Source organism: Indicator indicator, chromosome 7 (genome assembly GCF_027791375.1).
Source record: "Indicator indicator isolate 239-I01 chromosome 7, UM_Iind_1.1, whole genome shotgun sequence".
In the NCBI taxonomy this organism is placed as follows: Eukaryota; Metazoa; Chordata; class Aves; order Piciformes; family Indicatoridae; genus Indicator; species Indicator indicator.
The window spans coordinates 18,467,127-18,489,601 of NC_072016.1; the positions used below are offsets into that span (position 1 = coordinate 18,467,127).

A 22,475-nucleotide genomic window follows, 5' to 3' on the forward strand; every position below is an offset into this window, starting at 1 on the left:
TCTGTCAGCTGCATGCACAAGTTGGGTAGTGTTTCTGTGTGCACATCATAGCAGTTGCCAAGGCAAACCATCTCTCTGTTGTTCTGACTCTTCTGAAGGGAAACCTACTTCAGATAGGCTAGTTTCATGGTGAAAGTATTTGGATGAATCTTCAAATTTTACTTCTGTGGGGAAAAAATGAGTGGTAATCTCTGCCATCATGTGATTTTACAAACCAAGTTTTGTGAATGGCATCAAATGCAAATGCTCTGATGCTTCTGCTGAAGAGAAGGTAATCCCAGGTGTACCTAGTTCCCTTTTTGGGTGAAACTGTGAAAAATTTCTTCTTGATTCGTAATAAAATGTAGCATCTACCTTATAGGTTGCTTGCAGCCAACTTCAGCGTGAGTGACTTAAGAGCGTTTGTGATAGCAGACCTCTCCAACAGAGAAACAGTTTGTACTCTGCTCCCAGGGCTTCATTGTTAGGATTTTAGATGAAAGCTTTTGGAGTCAGAAGCTCTTAGAAGGTTCTCAGTTAAGTCCATTCTACAGCAGACTGAACTTTTTCTGAGCCCTCAGTTCCTACAGTACCTAGCAGAGAAAGTTTATGACCATATTTGAAATGATTTGTTTGGATGATTTCCTCTGGGAAGTGCTTCTCTTCACACATGTTCACCAGTACTGCTAACAGTGGGGACAGCACACATTTAAAAAACTAAGCCTGATGCAAAATTGACAGTTCAGCTTCAGGTATTCACATGTTCAGGTTTTGAATATCTCTGCATGTGGAGACTTCACAACCTCTCTAAGCAACCTCGTCCAGTGTTTGACTACCCTCAGAGTAACAAAATTAACACTTCAGCTTCCTACTAGCTAAATCGTGAGCTAGTGGAGCATATGACACAGGACATGATGAGGGCAAATACTTCTCCAGAGCCAGTACACTGGCCCTGCTCAGGCTATTCTGTTGCCTCTGGTGCTGTTCTTAGGCTCTAGTTTTAGTGCATCATGGGAACATGACACCTCCAGACATTGCACAGTGAAAGCTATTTTAATTTTTATTATTTCAGAAATGAGGAACCACCTATCTAGCCTTGTTGAGAACTAACTGTGCTGACACTGACTCTAGCTGTCTTGTAGATGGGACGTTTTCACTTCTACAGCTTCTCAATCCTTGCAGACTACAGAGGGCACAAAGATTTGCATTTGCAGGCACTCCAGTTTTCTGTGGGAAAGCTCTTCAGGCTATGCAATAGCTGTGCTAAGGACATGGATGTACTCAGTATGGCACTGTACAAGCCAGCTCAGGTCTGGTGGGATGTAGTCATCAGCCGGCTGTTTAAGCCCTCTTGCTGCTTTGTGATACTGTTCCATGCTATGCTGTGTGCATTGGGCAGCTGGGTGTCTGGACTGCACAGCTGGAGTCAGTGACCTTTATTGCCCTCCTAATGTTCTCAAAGCTCAGTTGACATGTTTTATATTATGCACATTTCAACTTTTCCAATTTATTTCAGACCTTACCCAGGCCATTTTGAAAAAGTTCAAATGTCCTGATGTTTCCACAGCATTTACTAATTAATCAGTGGCTTTGAACTTTCTGTACCCAAGCAAACTCTTGTGGGAAAAAACCCAGGGAAGCAGACATCTGCCAGAGATTGCTAAGGTGATAGCTGCATGTAACAGCTGTGAACCATGCTGTTGAAGGACAAGTGCAGCGTTGGCTGTGCAGAGCTCTTCTCCAGTGAAGTGAGCGATAAAGAAGATCGGCACCAGCAACTTCTTGCAAATAGGAGAATCGGAAGTGGGTGTAAGGAAGTATGTGGGGAATATGGCAGTCAAAAAAAGATGAGAATTTTGCTGGAGCCTCATAGGTGAGGAAGAGCTGGAATGTTACTTCAGCTAGTGAGGGACTCATCAAGAGATGTTGGAGACCAAGGCACTGAGCTTTTTGAGCTTTTGAGAAGGCAATGGCATAACAGAAACCACAAGAACTATTATAATTCTCTTTCCTGTACATGTGAAATTAACTTACTGGCTTTCTTCTGTTGCATTGGTGAAAACATAAATGAAACCTGAGAGCATATGATAGAATCATTCAGGTTGGAAGTGACCTCTTCAGATAATCTAGTCCAATGTCCTCGCTCAAGTGTGGTCACATGAAACAGGTTGTCCAAGACCATATCCAGTCGGGTTTCGAATATCTCTGCGTGTGGAGACTTCACAACCTCTCTGAGCAACCTGGTCCAGTGCTTGATTACCCTCAGAGTAATAAAGCATTTCCTTGTGTTCAAGGGGAATTTTGTGTGTTTCATTTTGTGCCAATTGTCTCTTGTCCTGTTAGTGGGCACGATGAAGAAAAGGTCTGGCTCCTTTTTCATTCCCTCCTGTCAGGTAAACATTGATAAGATCTCTCTCAAGTCTTCTTTTCTCCAGGCTGAAGAGTTCCAGCTCCTGCAATCTCTCCTCAGATGAAAGATGCTCTGGTTCCTTAATCATCTTTGTGGTCCTGTGCTGGACTTAAGCTGTCAAGATAAAGTAACCGTGGAATAAGTTACTTGGAGTTTGAAGTCAGTTTGGACAGATGTATAAGATGTTCTCAAGTGTGTCAAACCAGGGGGCTGTAGTGGTAGTACACGGGAGATTCCCTTCAGTCCAGACACTTCTGTGATGAGCTGATTGCTAACTTTTGCTCATCACTGTCATTTAGGGCTAGTACAGTAAAGGAAGCAAACTGGAGGTAGGAGGGGATAAGAATCTGTGTACAGACCTGAACGGACAGAGAAATGTGAAGCTGAGGACCATTTGGTGTTTACTTATGGCTTCTGGTGCTCTGTGGGGGAGTATGTTTGGAATAGGCCTATCTCAGACAATTACTTCCAGCATTTATTTCTGCTAATTTATTGGAGTGGCCTTGAGGATATGAAGTAGAATCTATTGTACTGCAGTCCTCCCTCCCTCCTTTGCTCCTTTCCCCTTGTTGAAGGCACAAAATTAAATGAACTTTTAAAACTGTATTTTTGTCTGTGAAATTGTGCTGAAACAGAAGATATGCTTCTCTGACCCTGCTCTTTGAAGAAGAACGGGTGAAGTATTAGTCATCCCTCTGGGTGTAGTTATTATACAGGAGTTCTGCAGCCTGGCTGGTTCTTGTTGCCTGTTAAGGAGAGGAAACTGTGATGCTCTTGCACAGGAGTTAAGGTTGAGAGAACATACTGGTAGCATGCCTTGCAGATGGTGGTATGGTTTTAAATGACTGATGCTGGAAACAGAGACTTCAGAGAGAAATCTTAATTAAGTCTCCAAGTGGTATTGAGAGAGATGCATGAGCGTCCTTATCCTTGGACATATTTGTCCAATGTAGCAAATAGGATTGAGCTGTTGAAATGGTCTTCCCTGCTGCAGGATGGATGCATTGTCATCAAGGTGCTTCATAAACTCTCCATTTATGCAGATTAAGAGCAATACTTCACAGCTCATCTTTCATGATACATTGAGATCTAAGCAGTGCTAGCGTAGGTGCAAGCTAGGTGCTATCATTCTAGACAGAAATAATGACATGAGAGCCCAGAATAGTAAAGTACAGGAACTGGTGTGGTTAGGAAGCATTGGGCTACAGTAGACTTTATGCACATTGCAAGTACTAATAATATTTATCTATAGCTTATAATTCTGATCATGTCCCCACAGGTTGCTTTAGTAGTGACTAAGCCTCGTTGTAAATGTCTAAATTATATAAATAATCTTGGATGTGTCCAGTTCTTTACATTAAAGGCCCTGCTCTTAGCTCAGGGATGCTAGTGAATAGACAAGAGCTGTGAGCCTGTAAGAGCTTTGCAGGATGTCACAAATGGCAGCCTCATCTTTAAGCTGTAATAAGGTTTCTGAGTGTTGTCTTGTCATCCTGGGGAGATTGCAGAGCTTCTGTGAAACTTCCCTGTGCTTAGATCATTGTGAATGATGTCTTCATGTAGTCTGCAGTGTTATAGACCAAGAGCATACCTTCCTGAGCTACTGAGGAAGAGGAGACTACAGACCAGTGATCCCATTGTGAACCTACAACACCCCATCCAGTAGTCAAGGCGCAGGAGGCTGAGGAGCATTGCTGGGGCAGATAATGTGTGGTAGACAGTTTCCTAGCTGTTGACTGTATGGCACTGTCTCCATGCTAAGAATTACAGAGGTACAGAGGCATGTTAATTCAGTTCCCATTTCCCATCTGTTGCTAATGCAGGAAGGACTTCCCATCTGTGATTCCTACCCATACATCTGCTCATGAGGAAATGTCATGTGAGGTGCTTTGCAGCTGACTTTGCATTCTTGGTCCAATTTTTCATCTGACACTAATAATGAGTGCCAGGAATAATTGCATACTGAGCCCATCCGAAGGAGCCAACTGGAAGTTACTGTTGCATTTGTCCCTAAACTGAAGTTATTCCTACAGCAGTTACCTTTGATCCTGTGGATTCCCTTCCTGTTCTCTGCCAATTCCCAGTATGCTTGAGGTTTTTATTTACCACTGTTTTCTAGTGGATAGTATTTTTTTTCTTGCTTTCTCTTTTATGTCCTTGTCACTTCTTGTGGCTTTTCAGACTTTCCTTTCTTAACATCACTGTTCTCAGAACTATGTGCTGAGTTTCCGGTTCCTGCAACCCAAGTATGGTATTTTTTTTTTTGGCCACTGTCGCATTCCTACCTTCCAGTATTTATAGGATTGATATGGAATTGTCCTTGGTATTCTAAACAACTTTGGTGATTCAGATTTTTCTGAATACTTTTTATTTCAAATATGAAATTAAAAAATAACTTGGAAATAGCATTTAGGAACACTGAACCAAGAAAAGTGAACCAGTTCATTCACTTGGGATAAGACAAAGATCATGAAAGCCTCTCACACTCTGCTGCAAAGACATTTTTCTCCATTCAGTTACATGTCTGTTATTCTAAAACATATCAAAGCCAATCTGTTCCCTGAAGTTTGGCTGAGATGTGCTTTGTAGAGTATACTGTGTATGTTTCTGAGTATTAAGGATACACATTGTCTTAGTAGGTTGCAGAGGTAAAAACTGTACTTTTTGGACTCTCACAATGTGCTGAAACACTGGTCCTGTCAACAGGTCTCTTCATAACTGAGTTGCATTCTTTGTAAGGATAGAGCTTCCCTTAAGAGATGGACTAGTAACTGTGTGTGCAGAGTGGCTCAAGCAAAACTTGGCACAGTAAAATACAGCTTGTTTCTTCAGTTGAAGATGGAACTAGTTTATTGTAACTTCCAATTTTACAGGACAAATGAAATGTGGCTACTTTCTTTGTAGAACTGGAAATCTGGTTTTAGGTGTTATGCTTGTATGCAAGGGGTTTGGAGAGAAGGGAGAGATGTCCCATGCTTTATTTGTTCTGTAGGGACAGTTTTACAAAGTCTTATATTTTCCTGTTTTCTGCTGAGGGCGTGTCTCCTTGGTAAAGCGGGGTTCAGAGGTTAGCATGATGAAAGATAACTTTCCCTGCTTCCCTTGACTGCTCTGTCAGTACTCTGCCTGCTTCTTGGAAATGCAGCTAGAGTTGCTCTGGGAGACTTTGTCCTTGTTTTCACTTTTCAGAAAAAGAGGCTGGCCAGTTGCAGACTTCAGGTGATGGCAGGAGCTCTCTTTGAGGACCTTCCCTCTTGCTCTGGGTGTACTGAGGTGAAAGTCTTAGGCCTGGTGAAAGCTAGTTGTCTCAGCTGGAGAGCTGATTGACGGATGGAGTGGGAAGTGTTCACAGGTGCCAGTGAGGGAGTAGTCTGCACATGCAGAACCTATATGGACAAATTGTTGCCTGATTTTGCCATTTTCATTAATATCTGCATGACAAGAGTGATCTGGACAGACTGCTGACTCTTGAATGTTCATGTGTCCTGTGGTGCAGGCTGACTTCTGAGAAACCACAGCTGCCAGCTCCATGCTGATAGCCCACCAGCTTCGCTAGGAGGAAATGGATGACGGAGTGAGCTGTGTGCACTCTGCAGCAGCAGGTCAAAATGACAGGCTGCTTCCTAGTAGTTTCTAAAGCTGCCAAATGGCTCATGAAGCATGTGGTCATACCTGCATTTTCTCTGGGCTTTTCATGATGATGAGCTTCTGCAGCTGTGCAGGGAGCCCTTCAGGACAGGCAAGAAGGGGCTGGCATGGAGCTGGTCTCTGTAGCTCAGCTACTGATGCTTCCTGGAGAGGGGCACATTCTTAAGGGGAAATATGGTTGGGTTTCTTGGACCACATCTCCTCCCCCTTGCTGCTGTTCTCACAAGTGTTTCACAGACTCAAGCATGGCCTGAGATAGCCTTCCTTTAAAGGGGAACAGAAAGGCCCTCCAGTTAAGGTAGAGCTGTCCATAACCATGAGCTGTTGACTACAGCAGCTGCTTATGGAGAAGCTCAATTCAGATATTCACTAAACTTTCTTATGAGTCTGTTGATCTCCTCAGTGATGGCCTTTCTAGCCTTGATATCATTACAATGCTATAATTGCTGAATCTGTGTGTGCAAATGAGTTATCATTACTTAGTGAGTGGGAAGCCTGATCTAACAACATGTCACTTTAGAGTGTGAATATTACCAAATGTAATGGACTTCCAGTGCTTGCACATCTACAAGTTGCTAGCATGTGAGTGGAATTTTCAAGATGACAATAGCACCATGTCACAGCTTATGTGGGAAGTTGGTAGGTTGAAATTTCAGAATTTTATGAATGGAAAAACAGATGAATAATCAGTACTCAAAACTCTGAGTGCCTGTTCCATCAGCTGTTAGTCCAGTTACTGATTAACATTGCTTGCCTCTTCCTGTGTTGCCCAACCAGCTCTGTTCTTACATATGACCTCTGGACAGTCAGCCCTGCTGCATGAATGTGGAAGTGCAACACAGGATCAAGCAACACCAGAACCCCTTAAAATAATTCTAGAATCAGTAAAGCAGAAAGGCAAGGGGTTGGGGGAGAGGCTTATTTTCTCCTTGCTCCCCTCTTATCCTTGCTTACTGTAGGTGTTGTAACTGACATCCACAGCTTTTTAGGCTTCATTTTCCTCTGAAATGGAGCATATGTTTGGCAAGTGAGGTACAAATTACCATGCTAATGGTTCCATGTTGGGAACCATTAACATGATACCCTTACTATCAGGAGTCAAGTGTCAGCTTGTGACCATGTTACCTGGGCATTAATGCTTTGTTGTAACAAGCGCTTTTACTTGCAGTGAGCTTACTCTTTCTGATTCAGTCATGATGGAAATAGCCAACAGAGATTACAGATACACTGTTTTAGTAACAGTTGCCTCTTCTCTTCCTTGAAAGACATGGTGTCTTGCTTTGCATATGCCAAATGCCTGATGTAATAGCTATCATGTTAAGGGAAGGATATGAGACCAGTTTTTTTAATTTTCTCCCATGCAGCCTGGCAGCCTGGCACTCCTAGGTGAGAACAGTCCACCTTTCCCTAAAAGAAGGGTTCCCAAAACTGAGGTCTGGCTCTTGCAGCTAATGGCTTTGGACAGTATAAATTAAAATATGAAGTTAAGAAATTTAAACCATTTTCTGTAATACCTAGCACTACTGTCTGAAAATCCAAGACACTATCCTCAGTACATAGCCTTACGTCAGAGTAGTTTTTTAGTGAAATTTGAAGGTTTGTGTTGGTGCAGTATTAAAATCTGTTTGCTAAATTACATGTACTGTTCTAGGTTTGTTAAGAAATGCTAGTGTTGGTGGTGATGCCTTACTTGAACTTAAGAGTTGCATATTATTTGCTTTACTCTTTCTGCATCAAACATTAAAGCAGTAATCTACTTGCACTCATGTAGGATTACTTGCCATGTGCAGTGATTCACATGCTTTAAGTTAACTGTACCTGCACCATGATTGGGCAGAAAATCCATCTGAAGGATTTGCTAAAATATTGTGGCTTAAAACCCATCTCCCGATAGCAAAATTACATTCATATAATTAATAAAATAGCATATTATTAAAAATACTAAATATTAATAAAAATATTAAATATCAATAGATAATATTAAATATTAATAGAAAATATTAAAAATATATGTACATGCATGACAAAGAATTTAAAATACCCTAAGTTTAAGTCTTTAGTAATAACAATTATGAAGAAATCTAGACTGACTTCTGGAAACTAGCAGGACACAAACACTTGCTTTAATAAATTTGGCTCTCCTGATTTGTGGAAGCTTGATGTATCCAGAGGTTGTGGGATTCTGATTGAAACCTGGACTGCTGGGAGCTTCACTCTGTGGATGCTACAGGTTAGCCAGTGCTTTTGGTCACTTAGGTGACACACTGATTTTGCTATCTTACGTGAGAAGGGACTCGGCTGAAAGATGTGGTGTTTGTTTCGTAATCATGTTTAGTGCTGCTCCAGCGCTTCTGTGTCTTCGTGAAAGTTTCCCAGCAATTGTTTTAAGGAAGAAAAAAAGAGGAAGCATTGTAGTTTCCCTTTCTTCAACCAGATCCTCTTTTCTGAGCACTAGTTTGAGAAGAATAGAAAGTTCTATGTCACCATCTCCCTGGATATTTCTCATGATGGATGTTTTTGATCTGCATTTTCAGCAAAGAGAAATGATGTAACAGGACTCTATATGCTTTGTTTAGACTCAGGCTGTGACTCTGTGACTGATACAGAAACAGAAGACGAGAAGAACCCAGTTTACTCCCACAGACTTGCCATGAGTGAAGAACATGGATCATCCAAGAGCACTGGGGACCATCTGGTGGTGCAGCCTGACCGCATACGGTGTGGGGTACTGTATGTCCACTCCTCGGGCTACGTTCTTACTGTGGGCTGATGCAACCCATTATGCTGCTCTATAATAGACAGCATTACAGGACTGGGAATTGGTCCCTAACTCCTTTTGTGTCACCTTCCCTTTCAGTCCCCTGTCCCCAGTGTCTCTGTTTAGTGAGCTCAGTTCCCTATGCAGTGCTCAGTGTTGTCTAGACCACAGCATCACTTACTGAAAGATATTTTCATCAACATAACTGCTTCTGTGTGCTGTGAGGGAGGTACACACAACACTCTTGATTTTCTGTCTTCCATTCTGGTGAGATTTAGGAGTGGCAAGTAGAGTAAGGTGATTATCATGAGCCAAGCAACTCTACATCTTGGATGCAATCTAATATGACAATTCTGGTGCATGTCCTGCAAGTGACTGAAGAGCCTGAATCATGGCTTCCTGTCTGAAAAGCAGCATTTCAGTATAGCATCCATTCAGAAGAAAAAAGTCCTTTTCTTCTTTTCTTTCTGTTTAGAATGCATTTGTGCTGCTTGACAGAAGAGAGTGATAGAGCTGAAACCGAATTTTACAAATCTAGCTGATAGATCTAGAGTTTTATCAGCTTAATGAATGCATTTGTGCTGGTGCAGAAGTCACCTGCCCCAGTTACTCCGCAACTGGAAGATGCTCCTGAAAACCATTCAGGACAGAGGATAATTTACATGTTAGTTGCAATAACAACAAAATCTCTAGAAAAGAAATTTAGCAAAGTGTACTTTTATGTTTTGAAATTGCATGTTGTAATGCCTTTTCTCCTAGGTGCAGACAAAAGTTTATATTATCATGAAATGCAAACTAGATGGTGAAGTGAAAACTGAAGTTGAATTCTCTCCAGAGAATGCATTGCCTGTGCGTTTGCTGGCTGAGATGGAGAATGAGTACACTATCTCTGTGAAGGCTCCAAGTAAGATGCTCTGAGATATTACCCTCACTTTTTCCTTCATTGCTTCCTTTCTGTCTCAACCGTCCTATCCTGAAAAATGCCAGAGGGAGAAGGGTAAAGGTTGTAACACAGGAGGACCTGAGGCCATGAAATCTTGAGCTTACATTCTCATCTGCAATACTTCTGTGATGAGGAACTAAGACAGTCTGCTGCTTAGGGGCTCTGTTTTCCCTTCAGCAGCAACAAGGGTTGCAGTGTGAAAACACTTTACTCGGAGTTCCAAGTTCAGTAAAGCACTTAGAAATTAACCATGTGTCATAACCATCACCACATTAGCATTGGCAGGGGACAAAGAGAAGGTAAGTATCAGTAAAGAGTTGCATGACTATAACAGCATGCGTTTAATGTTTGTCATGATCTCTCTGTTACCAGAGCTAAAACTATTTATCCTGGCTTAATCTTTAATTTAGATATATTCTGTCACTTTAGATATTTACACGTACAAAACTATAGGTTGTGTAAATTTTAGATTCACTAAACTTTAGGGGGAAGATTTTGGAGCCTTAAAAATTGATATTATTTTCCCATCATGATTTTATTTAGTCTGCTTTGGTCCTCTTGAAAAGGTTTTGTGCCAGCTCTGAGAATAGAGACTAGCAGTCATTGTAACAACTCCTTTAAAGTCAGTGAGGTGGATTGATTTAAAGTAGGTTCAATTTAATCTCTTTTAAATCAGGATTTATAATTTAAAGATGGATATGGATACTAACATGACCTTCACATTGATGGAGTATACAACTATGGAAGTTCTGCAGTTACTAGCAGTAAGAGAAAAATATTTTTAATTCCTTTTGTACATGACTGTAACTATTTCATAATGTACTGAGTTATTACCAGCCAAGCAGGGAAAGATTAATTTCAGTGGGATTTGAAATATTTGTGTTTCAAAGAGAAAGTTCAGACTTACAGATTGCACACTAGACAAAACACCAAGAAGCTCCCAAGGTGCAGGCAGTAGATAAATCCTGTGCATGGGTAAACTGAAATTCTTTTAAATTGATTTTTGTTCAGAGACTAGTGAGGCTGACAGGGATTGCAAACTCCCTAGTGGCTTTTCTGGTTTCTCTTCCCTTCTTCCTTGGCTTTCATATGTTTTGGCACATTTTAGAAACTTCTCCAGAGAAAGCCAGGGGTAGAGAGATGTGAGGCTTTCTAGTTTGAGGTGATACACTGTTAACATTAGGGGTCTAGACCATTGTTAGAAATGATAGAATGCACTGGGTTGGAAGGGACCTCCAACACAGAGATCGTTTAATCCAACACCCCTGCAGTAACCAGGGGCATCACCAAGTAGATGAGGTTGCTCAGGGCCCCATCAAGCCTGACACTGAATGTCTCCTCCAGACATGGGGCTCCCACCACCTCCCTGGCCAATCTGTTCCAATGTTCCACCACCCTCAAGAACTTCTTCCTAACGTTAAAGCTAAAGCTACCCTTCTCTAATTTAAAACCATTGTCCCTTGTCCTACTGCTACACATTTGTAAATAATCCCTCCCCAGCTTTCCTATAGGCCACCTTCAGGTACTGGAGAGCTGCTACTAGGTCTTCCTAGAGCTGCCTTTTCTCTGGGCTGAACAGCTCTCTCAGCCTGTTAGCAGTGTGCCTAGCAGTTCACAGGTGATATGCATTGATACGGCTATGAAGAGGGTAGTTCCAAAGTACTTGCCTACCCGGTGTTCAAACCCACATCCTCTTTTTTTTTTTTAATGAATTCGGTAAGACAGAAAGTGTTTCAGTATCTTGCTGGCACTATTTCCAAACTCTTCCTATCCTCGAGGTATTTCATACAGACTTATTCCATTGCTTGTTTTTTATTGCAATTTCTTCTCTTTCTTTTCAAAGATCTAACTTCTGGGATAGTGCCTCTGCATATATATTCAGGGGACTTGATGGTGGGAGAAACAAGTGTCACCTATCATACCGACATGGAGGAAGTCAGCAGCCTGTTGGCTAATGCAGCCAACCCAGTGCAGTTCATGTGCCAGGTAATGACTAGCAAACAGCTGCTTTGGAAACCATCTCTTTCAGAGGCCAGATGAGTTGACATAAGCAAAAACGCTTGCTATGAAGTGGTCTTCTGAAATGAAGAAATGCAAGGTTGTTTAGGGATCTTCACATAACCTTAACATCTTGTCTGTGAAGCAAATAGCTGGCTAACGTGATTCAAGTTATCCAACTAACAAAAAAAATTCAGTCAACCAGCACATTAAGGTCTTGATGACTTGAAAAGATTGGGATGACAGAACTTGATATAACAAAAAGTACTATAAAGAAATACATTGGTTGGAAATTTGTACATAAGAGTTCCTGGAAAAGATAGCAATGATTCATACTACCTGAATGAGGTAGAGTAACATAAAATAGTTTATTTATTCTTAGAACTTATTTCTTTAGAGCCACTCCTCAGTTCTCATATCATATTTTACACAGATACCCTCTCTGACCCTATTAGAGGGGTAAAACTTGCACAACCAAGTTCTCCACATGTATTGTCTTTGCTGCCTGCCTGCATGTCCTTGATCAGCAAAGTAGCAGAAGCCTACAGAGTAGTGTTGTTAGTTACCAGCATACCTGGTGCAGGAGAAACTGTCTTTATTTTTCTTTTTAGTTCATAGTTGGGGAGCAGTTGGTAGTGGGCTGTGCCTCTGGCTGGGGAGTAGGCATGCTTTCCAGTCTTTGGCTAAGAACTTGTCCAAAAGCCAAACTCAGACTCTATACCACAGCAACTCAAAATGAACTACTTCATACTTAGAGCAGGAATAGTTTCAAAAATAAGATTATGCCTGTCAAGGAAGTAGGAAGTGCTCCCAGTTGCATGAGTGACTTCCTAATTCTGTCTTATTGTGGAGTGTATGATTCTTGTTTCCTCATGTTAATGATACTCTATTTTCGGACCAAAAAGTTACTCAAGTTATTTGCTTTACCTGAACATTGCTATCTTCAGTGTTTGTGCCTACTGCTTTCTTGTAGTTGCTAAATAAAAAAACACCTAATAAATCTCACCTTAACTGAATCTCAAGACTCCCCCGAGCAAAATAATTTTTGGTTTATTTCTAGGCCTTTAAAATTGTACCATACAGCATAGAAGCACTTGACAAACTCCTGACTGAGTCACTCAAGAAAAACATTCCTGCCAGTGGCTTACACCTGTTTGGAATCAACCAGCTGGAAGAAGAAGATATGACAGCAAGTAAGTTGAAAGATTTGGGGTTTTTTTCTTTCTAAATTTCATCTCCATCAGTTGTTTTACCTTGAAGTGCCTTAATGCTGCAGTGTGTGGAACCTGCATGGCCTGTCTCAAAAATCTTGAATCTCAGCTAGCAAGCTCGATTTTTTGATGATGCCTATAGAAGGGAGATTGCCATTTGGGTCAGGTGACTCTTTTTTGTTATGTGCATCAGACTCACTTGTTGCACTGTGACAGATGCAGCTATGTAGACAGCTTCAAACATAACCAAAATTAAAAGGTGCTGTCCAGAATGTCTGCCATACTTTCCCCTTTGTTCTTCTCCCAGTACCATGTGACATCTCTCCCCAGCCCAGTCCTTTTCCCCCAACCCCGTGATTCTGCTTTAAGGTGCACAGTGGGCACTCAGCAGTTGGATTGGTGTGACACCATGACATGATTGCCTTACAGCAGCTGGATCCTACTGGAATGATGATCTATAAGGCCCTTTCAAACCTGTGATCCTACATACATTGACTTATTAGTGTCAGGTTCCTCACTAAAGGTCATAGTATTTAAGTCTGGATATGCACTAGATACCTCAATTAATTTGTGCATAATAGCTCTGTACATATACATTTCAGGGCTTTCACACCTCCTTTGGTCTCTGTGTTTACTAGGAGCTATGTTTCTCATCTACTGGTTCTGTTGCTGCTAGAGAGAAACTTGGATTCTAACATTCTCCTGTTCTCACAGATCAGAGGGATGAAGAGTTGCCAACACTGCTTCACTTTTCTGCAAGATATGGGCTGAAGAACCTCACTGCCTTGCTGCTTACATGCCCTGGAGCACTGCAGGCCTACAGTGTAGCCAACAAGTATGGCCACTATCCAAACACCATAGCAGAAAAGCATGGCTTTAAGGACCTCCGCCAGTTCATTGATGAATATGTGGTAAGAGGAAGTAGCAGTCCTTCTGCATTGTCCCACAGTCCTATTTTGGAGGCATGGGTGATTCTCAGTCTTGACCTTTGTTACTTGACAAAAAAATTAGTTTAGGGTTAGAAATTAGAGCTAAATAAATGTCATTCCCTGTTCTGAGATCAGGAGGGCTGCAGAAACTGTAAACTAAGTGATTAAAATCTTTGCATCGGGGTAAATGAGAGATGTTTAGAAGTCCTTCCACCCTCTTATTGTGGTACTGCACTCTCCCATGTCCTCCACTCCACCAGCAGAGTGACTGACCTGTATTAAGAGTAGATCCTATTTACTGACCATCAAGGCACACAAGTGATCTGCACCAGTGCGTCTACCACAAGCTAGCAACTAGGAGCACTACTTGTGAAAATCCCAGTAAGCCCCTTTACTCACCTTATTTTCTCTCTGGCAAAAGTTCCTCTGCACCTCCCTAAAGCATTGCATGAGCTACTTGCCTGACCTGTTTTGACTGTGGAAGGAAACATGTGTAGATAGTTTTGACACACATGCCCTGTAGACTGAAGGTCCATGGAGGGAAGAGTGTTTTGTAGTACTGCAACTCATGAAGATGGCTGTATTTGTGACATGGTTGGAAGTTGGGGAATAGGCTGGGGTGAAGCTTTGCATTTTGCTGCCTTACATGGGTTTGAGGAAGACCTTCACTGCCCGCTCCCCCACCATGCTGCAAATATATGAGAAAAGTTTCTGCTGTCCTGTAAATCGAAAGCTGCCTGTATTACATGAACAGCTGCTTACTGTGAGGTTTCCTGTTAATCTCACAGAAAAGGGTCTGTGTAGTCCCATTCTGGGTGTTATGTGCTGCTACTAATGCCAAGAACTGAAACTGAATCTACACCAAAGCTAAAACTTTGCTTTCTTGCAAGTATTCCGCATTTAGCAAGCTTTCCTCCTTCAGCTATGCTTACCCCAAAATAGCCTTTGACAAGCATTTATATTTTTAGAATGAGCTTTGCTTATGTTCTAGAAGTTTACAGACACTGGGTAGGACATGAAGTTAGGGGAGTGAGAGGCTATAATGGCTATTCAGAGTATGTCAACACCAACTTGTTTCACCTTTATTACCTATTATTACAACATAGATATTGAAAGCTGGGCCCAGACAGCTGTAGCGGGAATTTAGTTCCTTAGAGAAGCTTTAGTCTTTGGGAATGATCTGCTTTTAAAAGTTTGTTTTTTTCCCATCAGTGATGGAAGAGTGAGATACCTCTTTGGTTGCTTTGTTTCTCCAGATTCTTTATTTAGATGAGACTTGAACGTTTTTTTTTTCTTGCTTGCCTTCCTCTCCAGGAAACTGCAGATATGCTGAAGAGCCACATTAAGGAAGAGCTGATGCAAGGCGAGGAGGATGAGTCTGTTTATGAGTCCATGGCTCATCTGTCCACTGATTTGTTAATGAAATGTTCCTTGAATCCTGGCTCTGATGAAGAACTTTATGAATCCATGGCTGGATTTGTCCCTGGTGCCTCAGAAGATCTTTGTATGTATATTCATAGAGTCACAGAATTGCAGGGTGGTTGGGTTGGAAGGGACCTCTAAAGGTTATCTAGTCCAACCTTCCTGCAGTGAGCAGAGAAATCTTCAGATGGATCAGATTGATCAGAGACCCTGTCCAAGAGGCCTAAACTCATCTCTCTCTTTTATATGCACTAGTGCCTCAGCTGAGTTTCAGAATTCAGGGCTGGTTGTAGCTTTTCTGCTCTCACCACAAGGAAACCATGCTCTAGTTTTGATGTTGGTGGGCTGATAAAATTGCTCTAAACCTGTCTTTGATTGCCAGTGAACAAGATTAAGAGCTGTTTCCTCAGTGCTTTGAGGACTCCCTGAACCTTAAGCAAGTGAATTAGCATTTAGAAGATACCAAATTTTCTACCATGTGCTGCTTCTCCCTCCTGAGATTCAGGAAAGCAGGGACACTGACATACAGATACTGTTAGAAAAGAACACTATGTAAGATGTGATTTTATTGACAACTAAAAAATTTAAAAACAAGAGCTGAGCTTCTACCTCGATGGCTTGAGAACAAAAGGAAGTGAACATCTAGAAACAGATTTACAGAATAGATTGTAATTGAAATCATCCTTATTCACTTGGTTTATTGCTAAAAAATATAGACCTAATTACGATAGATATGCAGATGTTTAATGCTCTCACTATTCCATTAATAATATTCACAGATTGCATTGGATTGGAAAGGACCCTCAATGGTCGTCTTGTCCAACCCCCCTGCAGTGTGCAGGGACACCTCCAATTAGATCGGGCTGCTCAGGGCCACATTGAGTCTGACCTTGAATGTCTCCAGGGATGGGGCCTCAACCACATCCCTGGGTAACCAGTTCCACTATTTTACCACTCATTGTAAAGAACTTCTTCCTCATGTCCAATCTAAATCTACCTGGCTCCAGTTTAAAACCATTGCCCCTTGTCCTATTGCTACAAGCCCTTCTAAACAGTCCTTCCCCAGCCTTCCTGTAGGTCCCCTTCAGGTATTGAAATGTAGCTATGAGGTCTCTCCGGAGCCTTCCCTTCTCCAGGCTGAACAACCCCAATTCTTTCAGCCTGTCTTCATAGGAGAGGTGCTTCAGCCCTCTAATCATCTTTGTGCCCTCCTTTGGACCCGCTCCAGCAGGTCTGTGTCTCTCTTGTTTGGAGCCCCAGAGCTGGACACAGTATTCTAGGTGACGTCTTACCAGAGCAGAGACGCAGAATTACCTGATTGCAAATACCAAGTACCTGTATTAAGCAACTTCATCCCACTGATAAGTTTTATAATTCCCATGATGAGCAGAGAAACTAGCTTATTATAGTTTGAGTACCTGCATAAGGACTTCTAATGTTTCTGCAGTCTTAAGTATTAATTCTGGCTCAGGCGAAAAGCTTTCTTATTGAAACTCTTCTGCTTACAGACTATATTTGTCCTGGGCTGGTTTTGTCCTCTTTAAGATTAAACAATGTTATAAAATACATTTTCTTTGATTAATAGAATCCAGAAGACTTTTGTCAGTTCTCAGCCTGAAATCATAAACTCTTCTCTGTGAAGTTGTATTTGATTGCTGTGGGGATATTTTGCTACCAAACCGAAGATTATTCTGCCTTTGGGTGGAGATAAGCAGTAAGACAGGTTGGACTCCTAAGGAACAAAGCTGCTGTTGTTTGCAGTAAGGGGGGTGAGAGTTTCTGGGTGTTTGGAAGTGCTGCCTGAAATCAGTGCACTTCTGAATTGGGCTGATTTACTGAGTCTGTGAAGAGGGAAAAGAATATACTTAAAACCACTAAGCCAAACTTGTTGTCTTCCACTCCTGAAATGTCCGGATCTCCCAGAAACTATGCAAGGAACATTCCTTTCTTGTGTAGATTCAAATCAAACTCCCTGTAATTTATCACTTTTGAACTGGACTGAAAATATTCTCATGTTTGCTCAGATTTAGATCAGAATTATTACTGTCAAGAAAACCATTTGCCATCCCTGCAGACTATTGGTGGAAGAAATGATTGTTGTAAGGTGCTTGTTTCTTCTTCCCTGCTCATGATCACTGCCTCCCTCAATCTGCTGTCTCAGTTGCTTGTGTCCCCTTGCCTGTTTCTGTCAAGTGAACCGTATTAAGTTAAATGGTTCGAATGCCCAAGTTTTCCTGTCCTCATAGGTCTCTGGAGGGAGTTTGCCTGGTGTTTTGGATGAGTACATGAAATAGAGACTGCCTGGCTGACAGACATGGAAATGGTGAGCTAGGAAAGGTTGCTGTGGAATGGGGAAGGTTGTACATCTGAAGCCTAAGTCAGACTGGTTTCCTTAAGTCTCTTCAGTAACAAAGGCCCAGCAGGTGTGTATGTCCTTTAGGGGGAACTTCTGCAAGCACAGCCATGTCAGCAGGGTGGCAGAGGTCTCTGGGATCAGCATCAGAAAGTTCTCCTGGTGTGCTAATGTGCTGCTGTGGGCGCTGTAGGGCTAGTAGGACTGGAAAGGTAAAAACTTGAGCTGTCCCTAAAGTAGGTTCTATGATTCCTTTACTGAAAAGCAGAGTTGAATGAGTCTGTGTTTCAAAAGGTTTTCCTCATTGATGAGATGTGGTATATGGCTTGTCTGAAACACCTCAGCAAGGAACTTGTGTTTCCTGCTACTTCTAGACTTCTCTTAATGTATTGTTACATTCCATTCAGGAATCTTTTTACAGAAAAATCTCTGTTTTTTTCTTATGTAATCTTAGTCTTTGCCTGAAGAATGCTTACAGCTTATCTGAAGAGTGTTTAAAATCTACCTCTACTGTAACAAGTAAGGTTAAATTGACGCAATGCTTGACACAGGCAAACCCTCACTGAAATCAGTGAGAGTTTGACTGGTTTAGAACTGGTATCAGAAATAAAAGCTTCAAGCTTTTGTACTGACTTAAAGAAATTAAAATCTACTTCTACTGAGGTATTTTCTCCAGGTCAGAGTAGTCCTTATGCAAGTAGTTATGGCTATGGTGTTAAGGACAATACCTTGGCTATTTTAAGTGTGGCAGTAGTGTGGCAGCACGCCCGTTTCTTGTGATCAAGATATGCTTCCACCAGTTTTGCAGAGGCTGATCAAAGGAAGCTTAGGTACTAGAAGGTCGATTTGTTTGGCAGGAATTGTTTTGAGAATAAGGTTAACACAGGACTGGAGCCATTGTAATGAGTCAAAAGTAACAGCAAATACTTGAATACCAGAGTTCTCTGTTAGTTCTTGTATTCTTCATCCCACCTCTGACTTTTCAATGCATTTTTCTGTGCTGGTTTTGTATCTCTACATTTTTTTCCTGGGGAAACATTTACAGAGAAAGTGCATAAATTGTGCAAGAGCTGAATTTTGCTTAAACTGATGCTACATGGGAGTTGCACACACCTTTGTTGAGTTGGTACTTGTCCATTTAAGTTTTGATATAAATGATAGAATTTTAAAAAAATTGGAAAATGTTTTGTTCATCTACAGAACATTGCCTCTTCTTCTGCTGGAGAGGAGTGTCCTTTCCCAGGTAGGTCTTAGTGCCCACTACAGATCATAAAGTACTCCAAATTAGTGAGAACTTACTAGATCCTGTTTTGCTGTTGTTTAATAGTGAGATTGAATTGCCTTATTTAATTTCTTATCATCAGTCTCATTGTTCCCACTTCAGAAGAGCAATTCCCTCTTATTACACTTTTGAAATACCAGTAAAGTCAAACATAATTTTTCAGAATATGCTCCAGGTAGATGCAGGTTGCAGGTAAATGTCATTTAGCTGAGTCCTACACACTGTAGCAAACAGCAGCTAATACCAAAAATGGAGAGTTATCTCCATCATATCAGTCTGGTAGTATCAACTGCAGCATCAGATAAAGTGCTGTGCTTTTTCTGCTTTCTTTTCACCAGCACCTCTTGCTGATTTTTTGCCAAAAAGTTTTTTGAGTAGGCTGGAGTTGTATTCAGGAGAGGTTCTTGAAAGTGCTGAAAACCTGTTTGATTTGTGTGAAAACTAAACTGCCTGGGATGTGTGCATTGCTATGCTGTTTTACTTGGGTAAAGAGTTAGGCTCTGTTTCCTGAGGTCACACAGTGGCAGTGGCCAAGAGCTGGTGGAAGCAAGTCCAAATTCTTAGCCTTTTTTCCATATCTGTGAATGTATGGGCACTCAGACCCTAGATAGTGTGAATTTCATGCAGAGATTTAATCCTTTATCCTAGAAAGTTTCAAATGACTGAAATATATTGTCCTGTAGTTTGCAGACCTTCAGCACCTAAAGAGCAGATGTTAGCTCACATCTAAGTTGTGATGCCTTTATTCTACTCCTTTGCATATCCTCTCCCTTCTCCACCATTTTTATTCTCTGGAGACTAAACTTTCAACATTTCAATGCAAGAAACAGCAGCCTCTTTGTGATTCTTGAGCAAACTGAGAATTGTGCACAAAAATACAACTGCTTATAAAGTTCTGAGTTGTTATTTATGCCAACACCTTGAAGTCTTTGTCTTACACATTTTAGGACTGGCCTCTGTAAAGAGGTAGCTTGCTTCATGTACAGGAGTACCTGGAATTTAATGTTTGCAAATGTTTAAAGGTGGAAGGTTGTTAGTACTTTGTAAAGGGTGGTAGCCACATATGAATATTTTAGCTGTTGTGAAGGATCCATCAGTCACAGTTCATCTTCTGTACATGTGTCTGTTCACAGATTGGCTGAGCCCTCTTCAGAAGCCTTGAATGTTACGAAGGGAAACAGAAACTGAATAAATATACTTCAGCTACTAAATTCTGATATCTAGGAACTACTTAACCTTCTCCCTGCTAACTCTTCAGACCAACTGTCCCTAATAGTCTCACAAAAATCTGGAGTTCTTTCTTGTGATACCCAAAGTTTGTGTGTGTCACCTTCTTGTCACTTCTGTCTCACTAGCCTGCTTTTGCAGCAAATGGGAACAAAAGGTGTTGTTAACTAAGTCAAGAACTTCTTTTCAGTTTTGGTATGTGTGAGATCTTAGGTCTCATCTGTATGTGAGGTACACTCATTTGCGTGGGGGTAGTGAGGTCACAATCATGTCTTCTAAGGAGAATTAACTAGTTAATCAATTTGTCTACATTGACTATATGATAGGAAACAAGTGCTGCAATATCCTGTTGCACTGCTGGTTTAGTAATCGTGCACAGCATAGACAAAACAGTACTGTTCCCTCCACAGAGAGTGAAAGGAATGTTGCACACCTGTCACATTCTGTTCTGCTCCCAAATCCATAAAGTAGTGGCTTTTCTTCTGGGCCTGTATTAGCTACAGGTTCATTTCTAGAAGCTATGTTAAAAATAATCAAGGTGGCAAAATTGCTCTACAGAAATAATGCAGTTCTGTGGTACTGATTCTTTAGGATGCTCAAATGTCAAATCTGTGCTTTCATGTAGTGCAGTAGTATTTCAATGAACTTTATATTTAGATTAGCTTCAGTGGCACATAACTTGGCATGAACTGCAGAGCTCCTGAGATGCTGTTGGTATGGTATTACAGCTAGATTGGGTGCATTCACGTGACTGTCAATGTGTCCTTTGATAACTGTTGTTTAAAAACACCCTGTGACGTTCCAGCAAAGCCAAGTTTTGCTAGTGTATTCTTACCCGTTTTCATATGATGGAGATAACTCTCCATTTTTGGTATTCAGCTGCTGTTTTCTCTTCAACTTTGCAGGAAAAAAATAATAAAGGTCAGCAAATATTAAAAAGACATTTATAGGGAAGTATTTCATATTCTGTCATGTAACCCAAACCATTCCGTTTACATAATTATAGCTATTTTACAATATGCCTCAAGAATTTGCTTATATCAGTAAGGCTCAACAATTCATTCATATCACTCTTGTTTTTGATATCATTAAGAGCATGGTCACCTAACATTTTATTTCAGTTTCAGTATTAGTTTTAAGGGTACAGTGAGCTCGACCTTTTTCTTGTAATCAGAATTCTTCATGTCAAAACACTGACTTAACGACATAACTTATTGTTTGCTGTCACTCCTTTCTCAATACTAAATTAGAACCTAACCCTCTAAAGACCTTCCAGTCCAACTAATTAACTGAGCCAGCTGTTTTGACTTTCATCCAATGAATAAAACAAATACTATCTTCTGTGTCATGGGCAAATTGCCCTTAATGTCTTTTTTTGCCAAGTCATGGAGTTTCCATTCTGTTTGGCCTAAGGAGCAGTGTGCAGAGGCCAAAACCTTCACCTAGCCAAAACACTGTCAATAATAGCTAATCCTCATTTTGGAGCCTTGTCAGAACTTCTCAAGCCTAGGCATTAGGCAGCTGGCAAAGATTTGTGCAGAATGGACTGAACATACCAACTTAGGAACCTTCTTTGAGGCAAATGTCAGTTGCCTGGCTTGCTCTTTGATTTTTGTCATAAACCAAATATTCAGTCAGAAATATTTAATTTTATAATGTTACACTGCTTCACATGTTTAAGGGCATAACCAACAAGCTCATTTTTCTGATTTTTATTTCAGATGTAGAGATGCTTCAGTCCAAACCAGACACTCCAGCTACTGGAGATGAAATTTCTCAAACCATGAAAGACTCGATGCTCCGCAAGTTTTTGGAAGGTGAGACCTGTTTGGAGAGAGGGAAGGCAGTAGCAAAGTGAAAGCAATTAAACGGAACTTGAGATTTCTCCTGGATCTTGATAAGGACAAGCAATAGTCCATACTGGTTTACATGGACAGTTTTGCTTTAGTGGGTACAAATAAGGCAGCAGAAAAAGCAGCTTGTGAGGTGATTTCACAAATGCAGGTAGTTTCTTAAAGAGGAGGAGCGATTTCTAGTTCCGGTCCCTGCCTACCAGTAAGTGCAAGGACACAGCTGGTACCTGTTCAGGAATGTCTGTCTTTTGTCCTTGTCTTAGTAATGGGGATTAATTCTGGTGTCATGGGTGCAGGCTCCTCTCATGGGCAGAGGCTGCGTATAAAGTAGGGCAGCACAAGCTAATGATGAATTTTAACATAGATGCTTTTTTCCAAAAGTCCACGCATTGAAAACAGCAGCCTGGAATGAGGAAAAGAACTGCTGGCTCTGAAACATGGTCTGCACTGCCTCTTCAGTGC

General features: G+C 41.2%; 1 protein-coding gene across 1 annotated transcript in view; it reads left to right on the forward strand.

Annotated features, from left to right (window-relative positions):
- Positions 1 to 22,475, forward strand: part of PIK3AP1 (phosphoinositide-3-kinase adaptor protein 1) — a 38,053-nt gene that overhangs the window by 7,668 nt on the left and 7,910 nt on the right. Inside the window, exons 4-10 of the mRNA XM_054382694.1 lie at positions 8,614 to 8,762; positions 9,555 to 9,699; positions 11,582 to 11,724; positions 12,797 to 12,929; positions 13,662 to 13,858; positions 15,191 to 15,380; positions 21,882 to 21,977. Coding sequence (XP_054238669.1) covers positions 8,614 to 8,762; positions 9,555 to 9,699; positions 11,582 to 11,724; positions 12,797 to 12,929; positions 13,662 to 13,858; positions 15,191 to 15,380; positions 21,882 to 21,977 — 1,053 coding nt within the window. The remainder of the gene's footprint in view (positions 1 to 8,613; positions 8,763 to 9,554; positions 9,700 to 11,581; positions 11,725 to 12,796; positions 12,930 to 13,661; positions 13,859 to 15,190; positions 15,381 to 21,881; positions 21,978 to 22,475) is intronic.